We start from the raw sequence: 24,165 nt of genomic DNA on the forward strand, positions 1-24,165 counted from the left end.
TGCATGTCCTGAGGTAAACTTGCAGAGGAGCTAAAATGTCATTGAATTACTCAGTGCAAATATGGAACTGGTACTGATTTAAAATATTTACTGTGCACCTTCTTCATTTCTACATAGGATTATGCTGTCTCCACAGTCCCTGTTTATGGCACTTTGCATCTGAAGAGTTTTTGTAGCATGGCTGGACCAAACCTGATTGCCATTGGTTCGACTGAAGCTGCGCAAAAAGCCCTCAAGGTAAAATGCATAGGAAAATGACATGATAGGTGACTAATTTTACTTTTATCTTAAGACAAGAACCACCTGAGTTTAAAATAGATGTAGTGTCAGTACAAGAGGGAAATAAATACACCTCAGAGAATCCCACAAGTGCAGGGAATATTATTCATTAATTGTATAGGGAAAGTTTTATGCTAATCTAGTTTTAATTATCTAAAATAGCTTCCGGAGTTACTACAAGCTTGTACCTGATGATGTGAGGGGATGTGTTTTGTTCGTTTGTTGCATGGGATGGGGAATAGGTGGAAATGAAGGTTGAGACTTAAGCAGGGAAAGAGTTGTCTAGGTTCATTAACTTTGAATTCTTATCTCTTGAGGCATAACATTCAGTGAAAGGATTTGAGGAAGGAGTGAACATGGTCAGAGCAGTGGGATAAGATTTTTTTGTTTGTTTTTTTTTGTTTGTTTTTGTTTTTTGTTTTTTGTTTTGTTTTGTTAAGCGGGAACATGGGAGTGACTGGAGAGAAGACCAGGTAGATTTTGGAAATGTCAAAGGGAGAAGTAAAAGGGTTGAGAGCTTGGATGTGAGGAGAGAAGGTTAAGGAGGAATGGAAAATAACCCTAAGGATGTGAGCTGAAATAACAAGGAGGATGGAGAAGTTCCTGAGATGGAGGAGAGAAAGTTGAATAGCTGGGAGCATGCAGCCCTCTCCAGGAGGTGAGATGAAGAAAATAAGGAAGATGGGTTGAAGGGAAAGGGAAGATATAGGCTCTACTTTCAATAATTCCATATTGTGCTGACACCTAGCTTTAGGATATGGGCAGAGTACAGTAGGAGCAGGAAACAGGCAAATGTGCCAAACCAAGTACCTGAGAGAAGGGACAGTGTTGGATTTCTGGCCCCTTTTCTCAAAGGGGACACTGGTAACTCTTACCAACCTGAAAAAGCCTTCTGCCTTGAAGTTTTTAACATGAACATTTATTGCTGATTCTGCCTTGCTATCATAGAGTGAAGTGAAGTCCAAGCTCTAGGATGAACCCATCGCTGCACTTCAGTTGCAGAAGGGTAAGGTGGCTAGTGTCACCTCCAAAAAGTGTCAGTCCTCCACATGAACTCCTTATGCAATTATCATCCTGGGACTCCAGTGCCCACCCTAGAGAGGCTCTCCATCACAAGCTGATCGCTAAAAGGTCATTTGTCTTCTGTCTAGAGTAGACTAAAGCACTAACAGCGCTCTTTCTCCCCTCCCCCCCCTTTTTAATGTGACATTTATATGTACAGTCAAGCCACGTCCAAAAGAATTGTAGCTAAATGGGCATCTGACAGCGTTTCTCATTCTTATTCCTTATCAGGAATGACTCTTCAAGGTCAGCACAAGGTTCATTTGTTTAGTAACAGTAAATAGCCAATGTGTTCCCAAATGTACAGCCTATTATTGTACTGGTTCTCTTGCAAATAACGAATCCAGGCTTTGCTTGTCAGTACTAAAAAAATCTACTTCCAGGCTGAGAGTAATGTGGTGATTATTACTAACCCGTGCAATTACAAAGTGCTGTAACCCAGCTGTCTCTCGCCTTTTGGGGAGGAACAGGAAGGTGAAGGAGACTCCCTTTGTTTAATTGTATTGGGAAAGAAATCTTAATCTTTCGCTGATTTAAAATGTGGCTTGTTATTGTTTTAGATATAAGGTTTTTGTATATAATTATTATTATAACCATAAAACTTCTTTTGGAAATTAAAGAATATTTATATAGTGACTGTGCCAGAGGCTTCTGATCAGGATCAGGGTCCTATTGTGCCGGCCAGAACATGGAGCAACTCTGAAAGAAACATGGCTCCTACCCCAAAGCTTACAGTGTAGGGCTCTGATCCTGCAAAGACTTGTGCATTTGCTTAGCTTCGATGGGACTCAGATGCATAAAGTTAAACAGGTGCATAAGTCTCTGCTGGTTCAGAGCCATGGACTGTAAGCTCTTTGGGGTAGGAACCATGTGTATTTCAGAGTTGTACCATATTCTAAATCTTTGCAGGATCAGGGCTTGAGAGAGACTCAGAAGTTCCAGGTGCCCCTTAACCCCAGCAATACCAACATCTGCTCACCCAACAATCACTCAGACTCCCCCATCCCACACAAACACCTACCTACCTACCTACCTTAGCCTGAGCTGCCAAATCTGTGAATCTCTGTGACCTACCCCCTGCTATCACTCAGAGCAGGGTCTGAGACTGCAAGCCTAAGATCATGCTTATAAGCAAATTCTTCATTTGCATAAAATGTCACATGGAGCAGAAAAAAACTTGCAAAACTGGTATCAATGTGAAATAATTTATTTGACCCTCAGGCTGAAACTACTGGACACAGGCCTATTAAGAGATGTTCTGTTTAACTGAAAAATGATAGCAGTCACTACACGTAGCTATAAGATAACAGTCCACACCGACCTGCAGTACCACACCCTCTTTCACTTTCTGTGAAACCAAATGAAAATGGCTTTGGTTGCAGTGCATTGACACTCCTGATTCTGTATCCCTGACAATCTAGCCTACATGAAGTGCTATGTAAATTCCCCCACGTGAGTTGATCTGTATGCCCTGTCCCAAATAATCAGGCTCAAACTCCAAAGGCATCACATGGAGCAACCTGATAAATCTTGCAGATACTCAGCCACAATAAAATACTACTTTGGACGATTTATAAACACTAACAAAATTCAAGCACAATACTATTTTCTGACAGTTTCAATTTGAACTCAAGCCAAGACTAATTTGAGTACTCTTCAGTTTGATTAAAGCCATTTGCACAGCTCTGCTAATCATATTGCAGTGCATCAATTTAGCTATTGAAGCTAAAATATATTTGTAGATAAGATGATAAATAAATTGAGTTTGTAAAGTACCAGCCATGTAAATATTACCAGCAGTTCAGATACAGCAAAATGCAGAGTATTCGTAATAAGAAACAATGATGCATTTTCAAGCCTTTTAGAGGGTACTAGCAAGGTACCCTAACATTAAAAAAAAAACACACACACACACACAAAAACCCTGAAAAATACCTTTTTAAATAGTGGACCATGTTGGTTTGCATGGTGTTTTTTGGTATTAGAGATTTAGAAGTATATACATCTTTGTATGAGGATCAGTATTAATTAGACATATGCACATGTAACTACACACCAGGAATCAAGGTTAGAGTGTACTCCTAAAGGATTGGGACATAAAGAAGTTCATACAAGTATTACTGATAAGAAAATTCAGTGTTTCGTAGGACAAAATGTTAAGTGTGTGCAGCTTAAATAATCATTGCCACAAACTTAAGTTGAACTGAAAGCATTTGATCTAAGGCAAAAATTTTAAAACCTAGATCTTGAAGTTAGGCAAGTAGGTCCTCTTAGAGACACCTGAATTAAGGATACTATCCTGAAAGTTGCTGAATCCCTCTGAGGTTTTGAGGTCCCAATTCCCAGCATTACTTCAATGGTAGCTGTAGCTCCTGTTGACTTCAATAGGAGTCATGAGTGCTCAGCACATCTGAAAACCAGGCCGCCTTTGAAGCTAGTCCTGCAGGGTGCTGTGGGTGGACCCAAAGTTAATTGGAATAAATGAAGACTTTCCACTTACTTCAGTGGGCTTTGTATCAGGCCCTGGAAGGTAATTTCCCATGAAAGTGCCATTGGAAGCTGAGGGTACTCAGCACCTCACAGAAGCAGTGAGCACATTTTAGGCCCTTTGTTAGCTGCTTAAATGTGGATTTATTTCACCAAATTTATTTTAAAACAAAAACAAGTATACGCTGAGCACCTATCCTATAAATAAGAAAATACATAATAGAATAATATAAAGACCTGCCCATATCTAAGTAAATATCCATCAAACTCTTTCAAAAAGCCTAAGAGGTGTTTTTTTTTTTTATTTTATTTTATTTTATTTTAGCAGAATGTCTGGAAGTTTATCACCAAGTTCTGCACCAAGAGTCTCTCTGTAGAAATTTTGGCCTAAAGTACTGAATGAATTGGTCCTGGTGCTTGCAACTAACAAATTGAGTATTATTTATTCAAGTCATGTATTGTTCATAAATAATAAATTTAGTAATTTTGAAACAGGAACACCTGAGTTCAGTCTAGCCTTTCCAGGATGCTATATTGTTACATTCAAAAAACTTTAAAAAGAAAGTTAAGTTTACAAAATCAGGCATGGAAGGGTTCTGTCCCATTGTGCATCATAACAGTATAGGTGGTCTGTGGCATACCCAGAAGCAGAATGCAAACCTCCTGGGTTCCAGCCCTGTGCTTTAAAACACAACATCCTCATCTTACAACCCTCTGTCTCCTTCACTGTCTAGCTCGTCCACTGGATGAGACAGTGTTCCTGTAGAACAAGTAGTCGGTGATAGCGTATCATCATCCTTATGCACAAGGAAGCCAAATTAAGATTCCAGAGAAATCTTACTTCCGGAATTTCTTAACTTGCGAGTTGCCTGACTTTCCAACTTGAACATTCCCTTAATGTAGGGGTGTTTTTACTGTGGATTCCTAGGTTTTTAATTAACATACTGAAAAACCAGAAATATCCTATGGAAACATGTTGACTCCCTTTGAGTCATCAGCTGGATCTGGCCCTAGAACTTCCATATCCACAATACAGACATCTACCAACAGGTAGCAGTAGTAGACAGTTATCCTGTATGAACCAATGATTAGAGAGGGATATGAAACACATTTTGTCAACATTTTGGAATATTAGGAATCAGGATTCCTGGGTTTGAGTGCAGTCTCTGAAGGAGAGCGTACTATAGTAGTAAAGACTGCAACTAGCCACCTTCATAGATTTGGCATGCTCATTCTGAAAGCCAGTGCAGCCAAGTGGATGAAACTTGAGTCTGTCATAATTAGGCTTAGAAGGATTAGATTTTCATCAGTAAATGTCAATAAATCTTTCACTGTACCCACACAAACTGATGAAAAAATATTTCCATCAGTAATAGAAATTTACAGTTAGGAAAAATAAGAAAAAATGCAGCTCGAGTTTATTAGTCTGATTTAGAATATTTACTTTGTATGTTTTAATGACATTGGCAATTTGTGTTTTAACAGTTCTAAATCTTTACCATTTTGAATCTCAATATCTATCATTAAATCATTATCTTACTCCCCACAACTGAGAATTTAAATTAATAAAAGTAGAAAGTCTTAAAAATAAACATCAGTATTGTCCATTGAAATTAAAAACGGAATTCCACCAAACCTAGTCAGATTAGAGACCTGGGTTCCATTCCCAGCCACGCCAGAGGTAACCATCCCTTTGGTGTCATGTAAAATGTGGGGAAAGTGTATTTGCTTCCCTCTTAAAAGTAAGGGTCTGAGGCCTTGCTCAATAAGGTCCCTGTGTAGCAGATTGCTGAGTCACCGGTGCAGCGCCTCCTGTTGGTCGTCCTGGGAATTAGTTCTTTTCCAGCCTCGGAGCGCCCTCTGCTGGCCGGAGTCTCGCCTGCCTCAGGCCCTGTGCCCCTCCTGGATGCCGGTGCCCAATACCTTGGAGCAGCGCCCCCACGCTCTGGGTCTCCCCTTCCAGGGGAACCCCCACCCTCTAAGCCCACCTTGCCTCAGTGACTAATGCCAGTCATCATCTAGCCCCCTTTCCCTGGGGCTGACTGCAGTCTATTATGGCCACTCATTATTGGCAAGGAGGTAGGATCTGCTGCCTTTGCCCGGGCTGCCTCTCTGCAGCCCCAGTACCTTTTGGGGCCGTTAACAAGGCCTGCTGCCTGGGGGTTTACCAAGCTGGAGCTCCCCAGCTCCTTTTGCCCTTCCCCAGCACTGCTCCACTTTAGGTACCTTGCTCCCAGGCTACTAGCCCTTCCCACTCAAGGGCTAGAGTGAGACTCCTCTTATCAGGGCCAGATGGGCCTTGATTGAGCTGGCCACACCTGTGGTCAACTACTCCCTCAGCTGCTCTCACTCCTTATCACAGCTGCAGCCCTCACCAGGACTGCTTTTAACCCCTGTTCTGCCAGAGTGGGGCATCCACCCCACTACACTCTGCAAATAATTATTAATAGTCAGTAGGGAGAAGACGCAAGACTAGAACTCATGGCTTCTAACCCACCATCCCATTCACTATGCTAGTGTAACGCTGATAGACCCCAGTCGTCAGCAGACTGGATCGAAGCCGGAACCTCTGGAGCTCAGTGCCTGAGCTTCCATGGCATGAGCTAAAAGCAAACTGGCAGTTAGCTAAGGCTGTAAAGCAGACTCCTAATCTCTCTTAAGTGGTCTCATTGCCACTAGCCAGGACAAAACAGCACACCCAGGAGGTATGTGGGTTTCACTAAAGTAGCAATATTCCTGCTGTGACCCACCCTGAGCTCAAGCTGTGTGGGGGGCTGAGGCTATGCTCAGTATAGATGAGACTTTAGCACTTTAGACTTAAGTTTCTAAAAAGTTCTGAACATAGGCAAATAGAAATTTTAAAAGGCTTTTAATTTTGCCAAATCTTGTTGAATTTTCATCAGTAAAAGGCACCTCTTTGACTCTAGCACCAGCTCTTTGCCAACTTTCAAATTGTTCCTCCAAAATATGGGGGTACTAAAGATCTTCAGAGAAATGTTTTGACAAAAGTGTAACCCGTTTCTCAGAAATGACCGAAATGTTTTCATTGAAACATTAAAAAAAAAAAAAATTCACTCGGAGTCAAAAAACAAGCATGACACGTTCTGTCTGAATGGTTAACGTTTGGCAAAGTTACAAACAACTGAAAAGGCAGGGGGGCTAGAACAATTTATATAGTGGGGTTGCTGAGAGCCATTGACCCAAACGGTAAATCCTGTTTACGATGGAAACCACTAAGCCAGGGTTTTTTTCCACACCCCCAGCATCCCTAGTTCCAGCATCTATGTGAAAAGGGGGGTCTTTTAACCAAGTGTTAGGCCAGTTTAGCTATAGGCATTACTACCAGCTGTACCTATGTTATGCTTATAAGAAGCACACGGGATCTTTTTCAGAGAAAAAGGCAATACACTGCATTTATTGAGAATACAGCAGTTAGCATATCACACACACACACACACACCCACACACACACACACCCTACCCCTTCTGTCGGTCATGATCCAATGCTCCTGGAGTTGTGGCAAGATGAACCCAAAGTCCCATGGCAAAGCACCCTGTTCTTATAGTCTTTTTTCTCTGTTCAAGTCTATGGATTTTGCTGTGTCAGTTTGTGACCGGTTACTCCTTAATTACTAAATCTTGTAATCAAAACAGTTCACATTGTGGCCCGGGCCTTCAACATTCCTCTAATCTCCTTAACATAGACACAATACAAGATCCTGTCTCTTACTGACTAAACCTTAAAACAAAGAAATGTATATTTAACTAGCAACAGAGGGTCCTGTGGCACCTTTAAGACTAACAGATGTACTGGAGCATAAGCTTTCGTGGGTGAATGCCTACTTCGTCGGATGCACCCACGAAAGCTTGTGCTCCAATACATCTGTTAGTCTTAAAGGTGCCGCAGGACCCTCTGTTGCTTTTTACAGATCCAGACTAACACGGCTACCCCTCTCATACTTCACATATATTTAACTAGAGTGCCTAATTTATAATACATATAGGAAACCATAGTAGACATTATAACTTATCCTAAAACAAAAGGGTGACCATAATCAGTCATAAGGATTGTCCTGGTCTGTCCCTGCCTTAACATCAGTAGAGACACTGGCAGTCTGTCAGATGCATTTCTACCAATGTCCCAGAGGGTCATTCCTTTCTGCTATTCAAAAAGGGTGGCTGGCAGGATGATCAAATCATACATTTAATTCTTGTAGTACAAATATAAAATCCTGCTCCTACACCTAGAATATCCTTACTTCAGTCTCGCAATAAAGTTGCCACTGTGGTCTTCACAGGTAACTGACACCCAGAGCTAAAAGCTACTTCTTGCTTTTTAAGGGCTAGATGATTCCATCTGATACATGGCACTGCATAGCACAGTCATCAGCTACGCCTCTTGTATCCATATTGGTGAAGGGCAAGGTAGTCCCCTGGGCTCCTACTTAAGTGCCTAGCTATGAAAGCCCTGAATGCCATTTTTTTTATCTTGATGGTTTACTTTTAAAGCACTCTTTTTCACTCTCGAAATCCAATCCTGCAGGCAAAATGATTGAGCTGTCTTTGAGCATCTCTGACAGTGCATCTGGTTGTATTTGAGTTAAGGATGCAAAGGTTAGCAAATAAAGTGGCTTATTTTTTGTTAGTTGGAAAGTGACCTGTTGAGCTGTGCTATGCTGCCATTTCATACTTTATACCTCTAGCAACGATCTTGTTGGAGGGACAGTATCTTTTTCTGGGTTTTGTATTGTAAACCATGTATTTTGGCAACTCTTAAAAATTAATTAATTAAACTACTTCAGTGTAGCATACTATAATTTATCATAACCATAGTCCTGCCTGTGTGTAGTGCTGCATGTGAATTATGAAATGGCTGTACAGGCTTTAGGACAGAGGTGGGCAAACTACGGGGCACATCTGGCCCACGGGACCGTCCTGCACAGCCCCTGAGCTCTAGGCTGGGGAGCCTACCCCAGCCCCTCCCCGGCTGTTCCCCCTCCACCGCAGCTACACTGCCTCGTGGGCAGCGCTCTGGGCGGCAGGGATGCTCCTGGCTCTGGCCGGGTGGCATGGCTGCCAGACGTGCCGCTCTGAGCGGCATGGTAAGGGGCCAGGGACAGGAGGTCCTGGGGGGCAGTCAGGGGACAGGGAGCAATTGGATGGGGTGGAGGTTCTGGGGGGGCGGTCAGGGGACAGGAGTGTTGGATAGGCGTGGGAGTCCCAGGGGGCCTGTTGGGGCAGGGGGGATAGGGGTCGGGGCAGTCAGGGGACAGGGAGCAGGGGGGTTGGATAGGGGGTGAGGTCCTGGGGGGTGGTTAAGGTCAGGGGGTCTTGGGAGGGGGTTGGAGGGTTGGATGGGTCGGGGGTTCTAAGGAGGGCAGTCAGGGGGTGGGAAATGGGAGGGGGTCAGATGGGGTGGGGGCTAGGCTGTTTGGGGTGGCACAACCTTCCCGACCCAGCCCTTCTTACAGTTTTGCAACTCCGATGTGGCCCTCGGGCCAAAAAGTTTGCCTGCCCCTGCCTTAGGATAATAAAACACATGCTAGAAGCAGACAATAAATCAGAAGTGACATTTTGACCATGAGATCTTCTTCAGGCTCTGTAAAATATAGACCATGGTTACTTGGGCTACAAGTGGAAAGTGAGACTATAAGAAATTGGATGAAAAAGGAGTGGTAGAAATTAACTGCAAAATCTGTCATTGCCTGAAGTCTACTACAGCTGAAATATTAGCCGCCTCCTCGCTCTGCCCTGCGCTATTTTCAGCATGCATTTCTTTCAATCCTGTTTTATAGCATGTATATTGAATATGTGTTGTAGCTGTCAAGGGGATCAAGAAAGGAAAAGCAAGGTCTTTTTCCCCTTCAGGAGGCCCAGGATTTCACCCTATATATTGCCCCTGCCTGCCATCCACCCCTCCCCCCCATATCTTTTGGGCCTGATCCTTTGCTACTGAGGTCAATGAGAACTTGCCTTCAGTGGTGCTGATTCAGGCCCTTTGCTAGTGTGTGCCTTGGCATTGAGGTGTGAGGAGTATTATCATGGTGTAAGATCTCATTAGCCGTTGGAACAATTGCTAGGCAGGATCCGTGCAGAAACAGAGGCCTAGTTAATTCCTTTTATGTGCTCCTTCGGTCCCCCTCCCTTTTCAACCTTTTTTTCATTTGCAGACCCCTAAAAAATTTCCAATGGAGATGCGGACCCCTTTGGAAATCTATTGTCTGTATATATAGTTGAATTCTGTTCAGTCAGGTTTCAGTCTTAAGTCTTTCATGGACCCCTTAGACATGGTCTGCAGACCCCCAGTTTGAGAACCACTGGCTTAGAGGATCTGTAACTCTGCAGGACTGCATCACAGTGAAATAGCAGAACTTCCCACATGACAAACTTCTGTGCTTTCTGTGATGGGCAGAGACTGACTAAGTGAGTTTTATTGGTGGAGTTCCAGTGGCAGAGGGAAACTCACTTGTGTTCAAGTCCTTTCATCTCTCTCTTTGGACACCTGTTGGCAGTTCCTTACAACTTCATTGCTACACACAGTGCTCCCAACCACAGCCTTGGCAATGTCAAACATATGCCAGCAAATGGTCCTACTGTATTTTTTGGCAACCTCAACAAGCTAATAGCGATGTTCTTGTCCACAGGGATTTAGGCTGCCCTCTGTGTAGACTCTGTAGCATCAGGCCAAAGTCACATAGAGTTAGTAAAAGGTATCATTCTCAAGTCATTTACGTCAAGATCCTGATACTGCGTCATGCCACCACTCGCTGAACTGAGTCCTGATCCAAAATAGACACTCCGCATGGACAAGGTTTGTTATAAGACTGGTAAAGTAAACGCTGATGTCAAGCCACTTGACCCACTTCTCCTCCTGGAGCAGTGTCTAATGCCTTGTGCTGGCAGTCTGGGGTTCTGCTCACTGTATTAAGTTTTCCCACTCCATCCATTCTCTTATGAAATCAACTACCAGTGTAAAGAGCTGTCATATTGCTTCCATGATGAGGTCTTGCAAAGATGAGACTGCCAATGATTTAATGCAGTTGAGCTTGTAACTGTTTCTTCCCTAAAGGGACTCAGAATGAATGTGGAACAACTGACCTCTGTGCTTCAGAACTAATTCTTGGTAGCCAGGAATATAACCTAGAATATGTAGCAGTGGAATAGTAAGAACTCTGGAAGTATCCTTTCCTTCCTAAATACAAGATGCTCATAACATCTTTGGCTTGTCTAATTCTTGACTCTCCCATTCTATAAGTTCACCGGTACATGGGAGTGGGATTGATCATTCATCATCTTAACTCCTGCTGAAGAGTGCTATTACAAAAGCAGCTCAGTGCACAGTTCTGGTACAGGTCAGGAGAGACTTGTTAAAGCCTCACGTAAGGAAGGAAGTAGAGAGAAAAGTCTGTACCAAGCAACTGGGTTCTTGGTCTTTATTCAAAGCCAAGATTTCAGAGTAGTGCTTTCAGAGACTTCGGAGTAAATTGTTATAACATTGACAAAATTGCCCTGGTTCTTATGGTTTAGTGTCTTTTGTTTGAATTAGGTGCACAACTCCTGTGTAGCTGCAGGGGCTTCTGCAGTGTGCCATTATTAAAAAGCAGAATACTGTTATCAACCACCATAGCAGAGTTACACTCAATTGTGTAAATACTAAGAAATACATAACTCATAGCTAGGAAAGTGCCTGCAGAACAGGGCCCCCAAGTGGCAACTTAATACTTCTGTATTCTGCTAGACTAGCAGATATCTCCTGGAAAATATTAAGAACAATTTATTTAGATAAAAATCTTCTAATACTGTCTTTCTAGTCTCTCATTTTTTAGTAATAAAAACTTTTGCGTAAAAAAAACCCAGGCCTCTTATTCCTTTAGTATTAATCACTTATGCCTCTTCTTATTCCCCACATGAAGTCATAATTCTCTATTTACGATATTGCAGTGGGTTGCTGTGGAAATGATTACAAATATTAACAGCCCAAAGAGGATGACTTCAGGTAGGGAATAAGCAGCAAGTGCAGATGAATGCTGACTTTTGTATAAATGTAGCAATGAAGAATGAGCTTCGTGAAACAGAGAGAACAACAGACAAACTGCTTCTAAATATAACTTTGAAAAAAATAGTTCCATGAGACATCTGCTGTTCTAAACCTTGCTGATAAAATTGTGTGAATTCAGCCTGATTTTTCTTGAAGAGTTTTCTTTAGCTTATAGTTATTGATTCTGAGCCTGATCTTACAAGGTACTGTGCATCTTCAACTCCTTTTAGTGTCCCACTGCTTTGGGAAGTGTGAGCACTCAGCATCTCATAGGGTTCGGCTCTCATGGTGTACTAGAATGAACACTACTTAAAAAAAAAAATCACCAGTAGTTAAGACAGTACAATATTTAGAACCTCTTTAAAATTGAGAGACATGTCTTTTAAATATCTGTTGTATTAAATTTAGTGTATGTGACTGAATTTACTTAGTTGTATTTGTCTGTAGATTTTATGGATTATAAGGTACCAGTTGCTGTAGAATCTAGTCTTCATGAGGACATACACTTGGATATACTAATTAACCTGTAGAATGATTGGGAACTGCAAGACTTTTTATTTTTTAAAGTCCTAGACAAGGTAAGTATGGGACCCCTTTAAATATGTACTTGTGACCAACAGGGAGCCTGTCAGCCTATAAGAGTAAAGACAGAGGCTACGATGATTGAGGGAGTTGTCAGCTTGCTTTCCGTAAATAGGAACTTTGTTTTGTTGTTTTTCTGCTCCTTTGCTTTCCTTTATTTTTCGGGGCTTCCCTTCTCTCCGTGAGTTCCTGTTCCAAAAGACAGGATGTTCATCGTCTAGATTCCTTTATTAAAAACAACAGCAAATCTAAGTCATTTCCTTTTCCCTTCCTCAAGAGGTACTTGCCTTCTGCATCAGCCCCTTTATAATGCTGATAGCGTCACATCAGTGTGACCTTAGTACAAGGTTGTTTAAAGGAGGTAAAGCAGCACAGGTGTGCTTTGAAGCAGTGCTAATGAGCATCAGATGTTACCAATTAAATTTGTGAGGATGTAAAGACTTTCCAGAGTTAGGAAAAGTTTAGTAATGGAATGAACAGGAGGGGAGACTTCTTTAAAAATGAGGCAACGTGGAATACGTGACTGAAGGGATGCAGTAGGAATTAAAAACAAAAGCCTAGATCTTAAGAACACTAAGCGTAGGAGATGGTGGTTAGGTATTTGACAATCTCACAGTGGTCTTGTCTACGCTAGATGCTTGGCATATTGCCCACTGTTTTGGTTCCAATATTTTGTCTGTAACACACCAAGTTTATCCAAGAATTATTCTTTTGTGAGGTCCAAACTACAATAGGCACTGCCCACATGGGTTCTTATCTGTGTCTTTGGAGGGTTTTAGTATTTTATTCCAAATTTCCAAGAGGTGTCTCAACATCTAATGAGAATTTCTACTACAATTTATGCCATATGAGGCTACCACATCTTCCTCCTGTTGAGACAGCCTGGCCGTCATGTTTAGTGCTATGTCTGAATCTTGGGACTCTCGGAACATCATGAAATCCAGGCAAGGTCTCTGGTTTTTCCTGGTCCCACTCCCCATCCTTCTACCTGCGTGGTATGTGGCACCGCTGTTCTCCACCTTATTCTTCACCACTGCATTTCAAAGAGCCTCTATGCTATTCACTAGCACTTTGATCTGTGTGGAAGGGCAAGTACCAAGGATTCGGTGCAGCTTATTATGGAAAAGACCCAGTTTCCTCCATGCACCAAGCCTACTCTCATTGTCCCAAACCTCCTTGTACTGAACCTTAATTCCCATGATTTTTCACAGCACTGTTTGTTACTTCAAGTGAAGCCTATCTCCGCTATTTGGTTGGACACTGGAGTCATAGATAAAAATGGCTTTTGGAGCTAGCATGCCATTCCTGTCCATACTAGCGCTGTACTGGTGGAGATTGATACAGTGGAAGACAACACAGTAGCTAGCTTTGTTTGAAGCGGGTCTAATCCAACCAATTGATTTGCCTATGCACAGCTGGGAGAACGGGTAACTTTGTTTCTTCCCTTCTCATTTATTGCTTCACTAGGAAATCATGCAAGATTTCCTCTAAAACATTCTACCAGTTTTTTTAGAAACAGTAGAGTGAATCCAGAGAGAGAACTGATGAACATGCTAGAATGCCAATTTATTCCTTTAAATATAAGAAACTGTGATTTGAAGGCTCATGGTTTAGGGGTATAAATAGTACTACTTCTGTAAAGCAGTCATCCACAATGAAACAGTCTTACAAGTATGTCCTCTACTGGGATATGGCTTAGAGCTCTAAGCGTTGTGGGTTTTTTTTTTTTTTTTTTTTTTTTAAATATCTAGGCTCCTTGGAATCACCTGTTCAAATCTCTGCTAGTTGTCTGGAGGTACATTAATGGAGTACTATGAAATCTGACACTGAGGTGAAGGGAGGTGGCAGCCTTTCAGATCAAACCTTAAAAACCATGGTCTTCCAGACTGTCTGGACATAAAGATCCATTGGTGCTTTTCATAAAAATAGACTGTTTCCAGGATGGCGATGGCCACAATTTTCCTCTTCCCTTTTCTTCCCCATCTTCCGCCCACCTATTATAATGCACTGGCCAAGAGTCTTCCCCCCCCTCTCATGGTTTAACCATATGAGAGGTCTGCTGCAGCCTCCAAGTTAATGTAACTGGTTCTTCACTTCAGGCAGGGTCATAGGTCCACAGACAAGCCAGCCTGGACATTGTTGCCTATCGCTGAGCTTGTTACATCTCTGGCTGTTAGTTATCATCCACCCGAAAAATGATGTAATTTTCATCATGAGAGACAGAGTTTGTCATGACACATAAGTTGCTCAATATTTTTCCATTATGATCTTCTCTTATTAGTGGCCAAACTTTAATGGTTTGGATGGAAATTTTCCATGCTTGCTCTCTGCCTTGGTTTGAATTCCTTTTGAAACTTTCAGTGAAAACAGTTTAGATATTCCCAAGGTGTTAGGTATTTTTGCTATCCCATCTTAAATATTGTCCTACAGAATCTTTGAAGAGTTTGGATACCTCCAGACTTTAGATCAGAAACTTGAAATTTGGTAAGAGAATGATTCTGGGGACAGAGAAGTGCCATCCACTGTTCCATGAAAATCCACCCAAATTTGGTCAAGGTATAAGACTCTGAAATCACCATTTCCAGATGCTCTGCAGAGCTTGTGAGAGGCCTACTGCTAACGTTTCTGACCATTCTCTCTGCACTGAGCATGCTTTCGGATACACGGAGTCACAAAGAGAGTTCCAGACAATACGCAGACAAAGCAGCAACTGCAAAATACCCTTTGACCTAGGCCAAGGGAAGTTAGGCTGGGACCAAGGAGGAGATAAAGAGTTCTAGACTTGGCTCTTCCCCTGACCAGTTTGTTGTTTGTTATTATGGGGGCATCTTATTATTGAGTACAAGGCCTCAGGCCCTACGTTAGAAGGAAGGCAAGTATCCTTTTCCCCCAGAGGTGTTAAACAAAATCACTTTTGGCAGAGCTGTGACTAGAACCCAGGTTTCTAATATGATAAACCCATTAGCCATTTTCCTACACTGCATTTTATAACAAATCTGTGTGCATGGCTGTGCTGTATGTACCCCTAGACCACACTCCATTCAAGGGTAGGAAAAGAAGAACCCAGAGATCCTGATTCCTAACATCCTGTTACTGTATAGCAAACATCCGTTCTAGCAGTCAGCCTACATAAGGGGTGGGCAAACTTTTTGGCCCGAGGGCCACATCGGGGTTGTGAAACTGTATGGAGGGCTGGGTAGGGAAGGCTGTGCCTCCCCAAACAGCCTGATCCCCGCCCCCTATCCACCCCCTCCCACTTTCTGCCCCCGACTGCCCCCCCCCAGAACCCCTGACCCATTCTGCCCCCCCTGCTTCTTGTCCCCTGACCACCCCCTGCCCCTAACCACCCCCCCAGGACCCCACCCCCATCCAACCCCACCTGCTCCCTGTCCCCTGACTGCCCCAACCCCTATCCACACCCTCACCTCCTGACAGGCCCCCCGGGACTCCCATGCCTACCACTCCAACCCCCCGTCCATTGACCCCCCCCCCAAGAATCTCTGCCACATTCAACCGCCCCGTCCCCTGACTGCCCCCTGGAACCTCCTGCCCCATATTCAACCCCCCTGTTCCCTGCTCCCTTACCATGGCACTCAGAGCAGCAGGAGCTCGCCACCTGGCCGGAGCCAGCCACACTGCCCAGCAGAAGCGGCGGGTCAGAGCGCTGGTGGCGCGGTGCACTGAGGCTGTGGGGGAGGGAGGACAGCAGGGAAGGGGCAGGAGGGCTAGCCTCCCCGGCCGGGAGCTCAGGGGCTGGGCAGGATGGTCCCGCGGGCCCTAGTTTGCCCACCTCTGGTCTACATAGAGGATAGCAGCTAGCTGCTGCTGCTGCCAGTTACTCCTTTAGCACAAGTGATAGGTCTGTTTTGTGGATCCCTGCTGATGACCCCTGTGGAGACCAATATCATTCCACATGATGGAACATCCATTTCTCTTTCTTCTTTTTAGAAAAAAACAAACCAAAAACTAAAATTACATACAAAAAGACCTTACATTTAAAGAATAGTGATGCTGCAAAATCAAGCACTGAAATGTTAGGAAATGCCGGAATTAATGTTATACTGGCAACCTTAATTCAACCCCTTCTCCATATGCATTATGATGCAATATTTAATTACATTATCACATTTATTGAACAGGGTTCCTTCCTCATTTAATGCATGGGATGGACAGGGTTGCATGAAGAGAAAGGATGGTCTCTTGTGTTGAAGGTGCTGAACTGGGACCCAGAAGAGCCAGTTCTATTCCTCCTCTGCCACAGACTTTCCTGTGTGATATGAATGTATATGCGTATATTCTACGCATGTGTTCTGTGGGAGTCCAAGGGGGCTGATTTAGAGTTGGATGAGTAACCTTAATTCTGGCACTTCCTAACTCTTGGCTTTGCTGTGTGAGTGTGTGAGAGAGAGAGAGAGAGAGAACAAAAATGTCTGTCTAAATTTATTTTTCAGGTTTTGGGGCTTTTGTCAAAAAGAAGAAAAAAAACCTGAAATGTGTTCAGGCTTTTGACTAACACATCTGCTTGATGAAGTTTTGGCCAGCTCTCCTATCTGTTTAGTACACATATGCACTGTATACTGTGTGTGTCTGTAGGGTCCTTGGGATGTTAAGGCACTTTGGGTGCGACATTTCTGCTGACTGTTGTGACACTCCTGTAATGAACTCTACACGAGCGGAACCCTGAAATCACTGGGGCTCTGCACAAGGGCCTGTCTGAATGCACTGGGGTCTATTACCATAAGAGAGCTAACACAACACTGTTTTAAAGGATGCCAGACATGTTTAAAGTATCGCTTAAACTCGTCGACATTTCTCCTTCACATGTATTGCTGTTTTACATGTAGGGTTATTTAGCTTACCCATTACCTCAGTTTGGCTGAGGACATGCTGTAAAACACTACAGAAAAGGCATTTTAGGCCATGTGAATGACTTCAATATAAGGAAAGCATGACTAAGGGCTGAGAAAATGTGCAGTGAATATTACCCTCTATAGGCTGGAGAGAATTCCCAGAAAAACTAGGCATGCAGGAAATGCCTGGCTGCTAGTATAACTGGTCATGCAAGTGCTCCTGGGCAGAAAGCCAGACTCCTACAAACTCGCTTCGTGACTGCTACAATCTTGGTACATAAGGGAATTTTAAAAAGATCTTTCCAATTGGGTGTCTGATACAAAAATTAGATGAAATGACTTGTCTCTTTTTTTCCAAAAGATATCAATGTATTTTTGCTGTATTTGAAGGCCATTAGACTTCTTGTTTTATATGGGGATGGTTTAGAGTGTACAGCAGAGGTCTATTTATTGCTTATGCGTCTTCCATGAAATGAGATTTAAATTTTTTTTTCAGCCTGCAGATCTAGATGTAGTAGGAATTGCATGGGGGGAAGGTAGAGGGGAATAGTGGCGCTCTCCCAAGCTTTACCCAAGCTCCACTTAGCTAAGGCTCCAAACTCAGACACTGCTTGTAGTAGAATTGTGCATATGTTCAAAACACGATTACGCATGCTGTGCTGGCTGCTCTAGCCTTGGGTCTCCATCGGTAGGGTTTGAATAACTACAGGCGGGGCAGATTAAGCCAGCAGTGGCTCTCAACCTTTCCAGACTACTGTACCCCTTTCAGGAGTCTGATTTGTCTTGCGTACCCCAAGTTTCACCTCACTTAAACTAGTTGCTTACAAAATCAGACATAAACATACAAAAGTGTCACAGCACACAGGTACTGGAAAATTGCTTACTTTCTCATTTTTACCATATAATTATAAAATAAATCACTTGGAAGATAAATATTGTACTTACAATTCAATGTATAGTATATAGAGCAGTATAAACAAGTCATTTTCTGCACGATATTTTAGTTTGTACTGACTTCGCTAGTGCTTTACATAAGAAAATAAGAGCGGCCATACTGGGTCAGACCAAAGGTTCATCTAGCGCAGTATCTTGCCTTCTGACAGTGGCCAATGCCAGGTGCCCCAGTTTTACAACAGGCTACATAAAAAAAGACTATAACAGGATTCAAAAAAGAACTAGATACATTCATGGAGGATAAGTCCATCAATGGCTATTCGCCACAATGGGCAGGGATGGTGTCCCTAGCCTCTGTTTGCCAGAAGTTGGGAATGGGCAACGGGATGGATCACTTGATTACCTGTTCTGGACGTTTTGAGTAGTAATGCAATCCACTCTGGAATGAGTGAGCAGAGTATAGTAAGAAAGAATGAGACTAGAGAGAATCCAGGTAAGTTTTGCAGAGGGGAAAAAGACACTTCCTTCCAGACCTTAAAACATTTGTAAATGTGATCTTTCACGCCATCTTAAAAAGGTGGGGATAAGGGGTTAGTTTGTATACTAGAATGTATGCATCTCCAAAGGGCCCGATACCTAACAGAGCATATTATTATGTTATCCATCGTAGGAACTAGCTAACTAAAATAATTCTCCCCTTCACTGCTGGATTCTTGGAAGCTTGCTCTTGTTATTTCTAGTTAGTCCCATTCTCCTTTTCTTCTCTGTGTTAGGATTAACACAGTCACTACTTCTATATTATTTTATCTTGAGAGCAATCCATCCAAAATGTCCTTTTGTTTAGTCTCCCATGTGTCTGTTGTTTTTATAGCGTAGGGACTTCCCTCTCGTTGAAGTTATTGTGCAATATTCATTATTTTCTATCTGAAGCCCTTTACGCAGTAAAAGAAGTCAAAAGAATACTGTATGAATGGTTTCTGCATCATTCTCTATTAAATACAATTTTGCAACTTCTAAAGCAAGTATTCTGCAATGAATCACAATATGTTCCTGAGAAGTGAACTATTGCTACAACACAATTACAATAACAGGGTTCTCTTTGCTTTTCCTCCAAGAATGGAAGAACACCAGTGTCTCAAACCCTGCTGTATCCAGGCACTGGTTCTTCCTGTACTGATACCAATAGTGCGATGCAGGCCTAGTAAAGAATATACTGCTTTAAATGGGATCTATAGAGATCAATTGCAGAGGAAAGACAGCTATGGAGTGTGATCTGTAAAGGCCTATCCTCCAGACACCTATTACTTACTATCATGAGCAGTCCCTGTGACTACTTGTGATTGTAGGCTCTACACCTGGGAAGTGTTTGCAGTATCAGTGAGACTTTAAAAAACAAATGATGGCAACTTAAATACAAGCAAGTTAATAGGAAAGCAAAGACAATGACTTCAAGAATAAAAATGCATCCAGTGCAATAAAAGTGCTGTTTATTCCAACAAAACCTGTTAGCTCTTTTATGGAGGTAGATGGAACCTTGGAAATTCAGAAGAATTTCCTATCTGATGAAGAAACAAGAAGTGAGAGTAAGATAAACACTTCCTCCGGAATGCATGACATTCCTTACTTCAGTTTCATATTCTCCACAGGATATGTATGAGTCAGACTACAGTGTGGAGAATGTACCCAGACAAAGGAATTATCGGAGGTGTGTGCAAGTATTAGGTGCTTTCTACAGCACACCGTTAAATAATATCCTTTCTGTGCTTCACTTCATGTGTCATTTTGTACTGACGAGCAGTAGCATGGGTGACCTCATAAATAATTCAGATGTAAATTCATCTAGACGCAATAGACTAAATTGTGCTCTTAACTACACTGAGGTAATTCTAAAGTCAGTGGGGCTTCTCTGGATTTATACCAATGTGTCTGAGAGCAGAATCTGGCCTAAGTTCTTTGTTCACAGGATCTTGCTGGGAGTAGTTTAAATACAGGGTCTTTCTTCTAAATGCATCACATGATCCCTGTGTATTTGGTGGTTTCTCCTTCATCAGGAGCCAGTAGACCCTGGCCAAAGGGATCCAGATTGTACAGTGGGAGAGCAAGGAAAGGGTAAAGAGATTTGGGAGTACGTACAAAGACACAAAATGCAGTGATTAAGAGGATAACTTATTTAGAATATTTGGGTGTGCTTAAGATTTTTGGGTAAGGCCAGAGTTTGGGGCAGTTTCTTTGGGCCTCATTCATTACTTTGTAACTCTAGTTTTATGTCGGGAACAGCTGGAGTGATGCAGTGGTGAATCTCGCTCGTAGTCGTCAAATTGTTTTTTACATCTGTAATTCTAGAGACGGGGCTTAAATCAAAACCTTTTGATACAATTACCCCCTCAAACCCTGTGAGTCTTCGAAATCCCAACCCAGATCCAAATTTTGCATATTTGCCCTACATTTATAAGCAGCCAAATCAAAAGTCCTGAGCAACTGCTGCCAACTCTTCTGTTCTGAAGCATCGCTACAGGTATGTCTATAACTGGGCGCAAGCCTCCCAGCCCAGGTAAACAGACTCGCGCTAGCAAGGCTTGAGCTAGCTCGCTAAAAACACCGGTGTGGACATTGCAGCTCCAGTGGAGACTTAGGCTGGCAGCCTGAGCTCAGACCCAGGGGGTCAGGTGGGCTTGAGAGCCCAAGCTGCTGCCTAAGCCACAATGCCCACCCTGCTGTTTGTAGCTGACTAGCTCAGGTCCCGCTAGCACAAGTACCTGGACTGGAAAGCTCATTCCCAGCTGCAGTGTTGATACCTCCTATGTGGTCCCCTGAAGAACAAGGAGTTAACCCAGGCTCCCTGGGCAGAAGTGCTTAGTGGAAGAGCTCCAGGAGGGGCTGTTTGGGAGACAGAAAAAATGTCTTTGGGAAGAATTTGGAGGCTGATGAACCCATGCTGGGGAGTGTTACTTTTCTGCTTATGTTAACTTAATTCACTTCTTTTTATAGACCTTACAAATGGCCAGTTTTTAAGGGATGCTGAGCACCTGTAGCTCCCATTGATGTGAACAAGGATTTGGATATTCAGCACCCCTGAAAATCACTCCATATCCCTTAAGGAGAAAACCCTGCTGACTACAGTTTTGTGGGTGGTGGGGGGAGGTTCCTGCTGAGTCATCCCACAAGGGTTTTCAAAATTTAGATCTGAGTTTAGGCAGCTTGACTTCATTTCTACTTGATACCAGGAGGTCTTGTACGTGAAGTTAGGACATTAAAAAGAAACCTTACTTGTTATGTAGTGAAATCGCTCCTGCAAAACCATAATCGGCTACTTTTTCTAGGTTTGTGTTTGTACATTCATTTTGGAAAGCTAGTGCACTTCCTCTAAATAGCTGCGCTTCACTTCTGTCAACAGACCATGCAGCAGATGAGTGACCATCGCTATGACAAATTGACAGTGCCTGACGACGCTGCAGCAAACTGCATATATCTCAACATTCCAGGCAAAGGCCACGTTTTGCTGCACAAAGCCCCTGAGGAATATCCAGAAAGTGCAAAGGTAAAGGGAGAGTTACGAATTAGGGACTCTTCCTGTGAGTACCTCCTGGGATGGGACCGCAGTACTGTGCACGCATATGTGTGCACGCACACACATGTAAACACATCAGATGATTATTTCCAGCTCCACTACTGATTTTTGTCTGACCTTATTACTTAATCTCTTTCTCCTCCTGTTGTTCCCTTAGTGTAAAATGGGAATAATTCTACTCCCTCACTGCATTATTCAGGGAATTCATTCATTAATGTTTGTAAACACTTTGAGATCTTCAGATGGAAAGCAACATATAGATGCAAAATATTACTATTTATTACCAATGACTGGCTAATCATCAAGATAATATGGGGAAGAAACAACTGTTTCAAGGAAGAAACGATTATCCACAGTGAACCAAAGAGAATGAGCTACACAATGAGTAGAGTTACTCTTTTTAACTCGCCTAATTCCTAGCAGCACACTGGAAGTGGGGAGAGGGCTGAGGAATTTTCCCCTTTCCTCTTGTGGCCCTTCCACAATCTTATATTCTCCCCCAAGGGAAGCAGAATCATCACAGTTACGATGCCTTTAAAGTCTTGAGCGTCAAAACTGGGGTGCGGATGGGATTTGGCAACACAACTTCAAATCTGTAAATTTGTTTCCATTGTATTGATTCAATAAATAGTTGGAGGAAATGGAAGGGAGAGATGCTCAAGTGTAATGACTTTTTCCTTCTATTTCCTAACCAGGTTTTTGAAAAACTGAAGGACCACATGCTGATCCCTATAGCCAGCACAGAACTGGAGAAAGTAGATGGGTTACTCACCTGTTGTTCTGTCCTTATTAACAAAACTTCAGAATTATGAGATATAGAATCCCTCCCTTGTAACTGGCAATAAAGTACATGCAAGGTAGACCAATCTATATCCACACTTTTATTGTTTTTATTGACAATCTACTGTACCACTGTGCTACTAACCCTTGTTTACAAATGTTTTGCTTTGTGTATTTGTATGTCCCGGTAGATGGTATTTAAGGTGTATGTGTGCTTTTGCTGGGATGAATATAGTGCAATGAGCAAGCAAAAGACAACTATGATAGCTAACCCCTAGCTTTAGTGATTTACATACTCAGTGTGAAAACTACATGGGGGAAAATTAGTTCCTAACCATTTGCTAAGCATCTCCATTGTCTTGACACCTTTCCCACCTGTTTTACCTTTTCTCTCCCTTTCCTTTCTGCTTCATCACCCTTTTTTTCTTAAGTCTTTTCCCTATCTTCCTCTCTTTATTATCAGGAATTCAAGATATTGGTAGCTAATGAAGGACATTCAATAGAACCATGAATTTGGGCTTGTGTAGTAAGTAGGCTTTCCTTATGATGATTGAAACAGTGTGAAATTGATTATACTCCTTATTCTGGCCAGTATCGCATGGCCACTTCTGTGTAGAATCATATACTCCTGGGGCATTCTGTGCCAAAAAAAATGAAAAATTCTGTGCCAAAAAATTAAATTTTGTGCACAATATTTTAAAATTCTGCATATTTTATTTGTCAAAATAACACTACACAATCACACCAGTTTCAGGTTTCAGAGTAGCAGCCGTGTTAGTCTGTATCTGCAAAAAGAACAGGAGTACTTGTGGCACCTTAGAGACTAACAAATTTATTTGAGCATAAGCTTTCATGGGCTACAGCCCACTTCATCGGATGCATAGACTGGAACATACAGCAAGAAGATATTTATACATACAGAGAACATGAAAAGCTGGAAGTAGCCATACCAACTGAAAGAGGTCAGTCAATTGAGATGAGCTATCATCAGCAGGAGAAAAAAAAACAAACTTTTGAAATGATAATCAAGATGACCCATAGAAGGTGTGAGGATACTTAACGTGGGGAAATAGATTCAATTAGTGTAATGACCCAACCATTCCCAGTCTCTGTTCAAACCTAAGTTAATTGTATCTAATTTGCATATTAATTCAAGTTCAGCAGTCTCTCTTTGGAGTCTGTGTTTGAAGTTTTTTTTGTTGCAAAATTGCCACCTTCAAGTCTGTCACTGAGTGGTTAGAGAGGTTGAAGTGTTCTCCCACTGGTTTTTGAATGTTATGATTCCTGACGTCAGATTTGTGTCCATTTATTCTTTTGCATACAGACTGTCTGGTTTGGCCAATGTATATAGCAAAGGGGCATTGCTGGCACATGATGGCATATATTATGTTGGTAGATGTGCAGGTGAATGAGCCCCTGATGGCGTGGCTGATGTGATTAGGTCCTATGATGGTGTCACGTGAATAGATATGTGAAAAGAGTTGGCATCGGGCTTTGTTGCAAGGATAGGTTCCTGGGTTAGTGTTTATGTTGCATGGTGTGCGGTTGCTGGTGAATATTAGCCTCAGGTTGGGGGGCTGTCTGTAAGCGAGGACTGGTCTGTCTCCTAAGATCTGTGAGAGTGA

The 24,165-nt window shown here is 42.5% G+C and overlaps 1 protein-coding gene across 3 annotated transcripts in view; it reads left to right on the top strand.

The window, feature by feature from the left end:
- DDAH1 (dimethylarginine dimethylaminohydrolase 1) overlaps positions 1-22,630 on the top strand; it is a 145,913-nt gene extending 123,283 nt beyond the window's left edge. For all 3 annotated transcript variants that reach the window (XM_054037404.1, XM_054037402.1, XM_054037403.1), the window contains 3 exons: positions 118-237; positions 21,587-21,730; positions 22,456-22,630. In XM_054037404.1, coding sequence (XP_053893379.1) covers positions 118-237; positions 21,587-21,730; positions 22,456-22,572 — 381 coding nt within the window. In that variant the 3' untranslated portion in view covers positions 22,573-22,630. The remainder of the gene's footprint in view (positions 1-117; positions 238-21,586; positions 21,731-22,455) is intronic.
- The last annotated feature ends 1,535 nt before the right edge of the window (positions 22,631-24,165 follow it).

Source organism: Malaclemys terrapin, chromosome 8, assembly GCF_027887155.1.
Source record: "Malaclemys terrapin pileata isolate rMalTer1 chromosome 8, rMalTer1.hap1, whole genome shotgun sequence".
NCBI classification, from domain to species: Eukaryota; Metazoa; Chordata; order Testudines; family Emydidae; genus Malaclemys; species Malaclemys terrapin.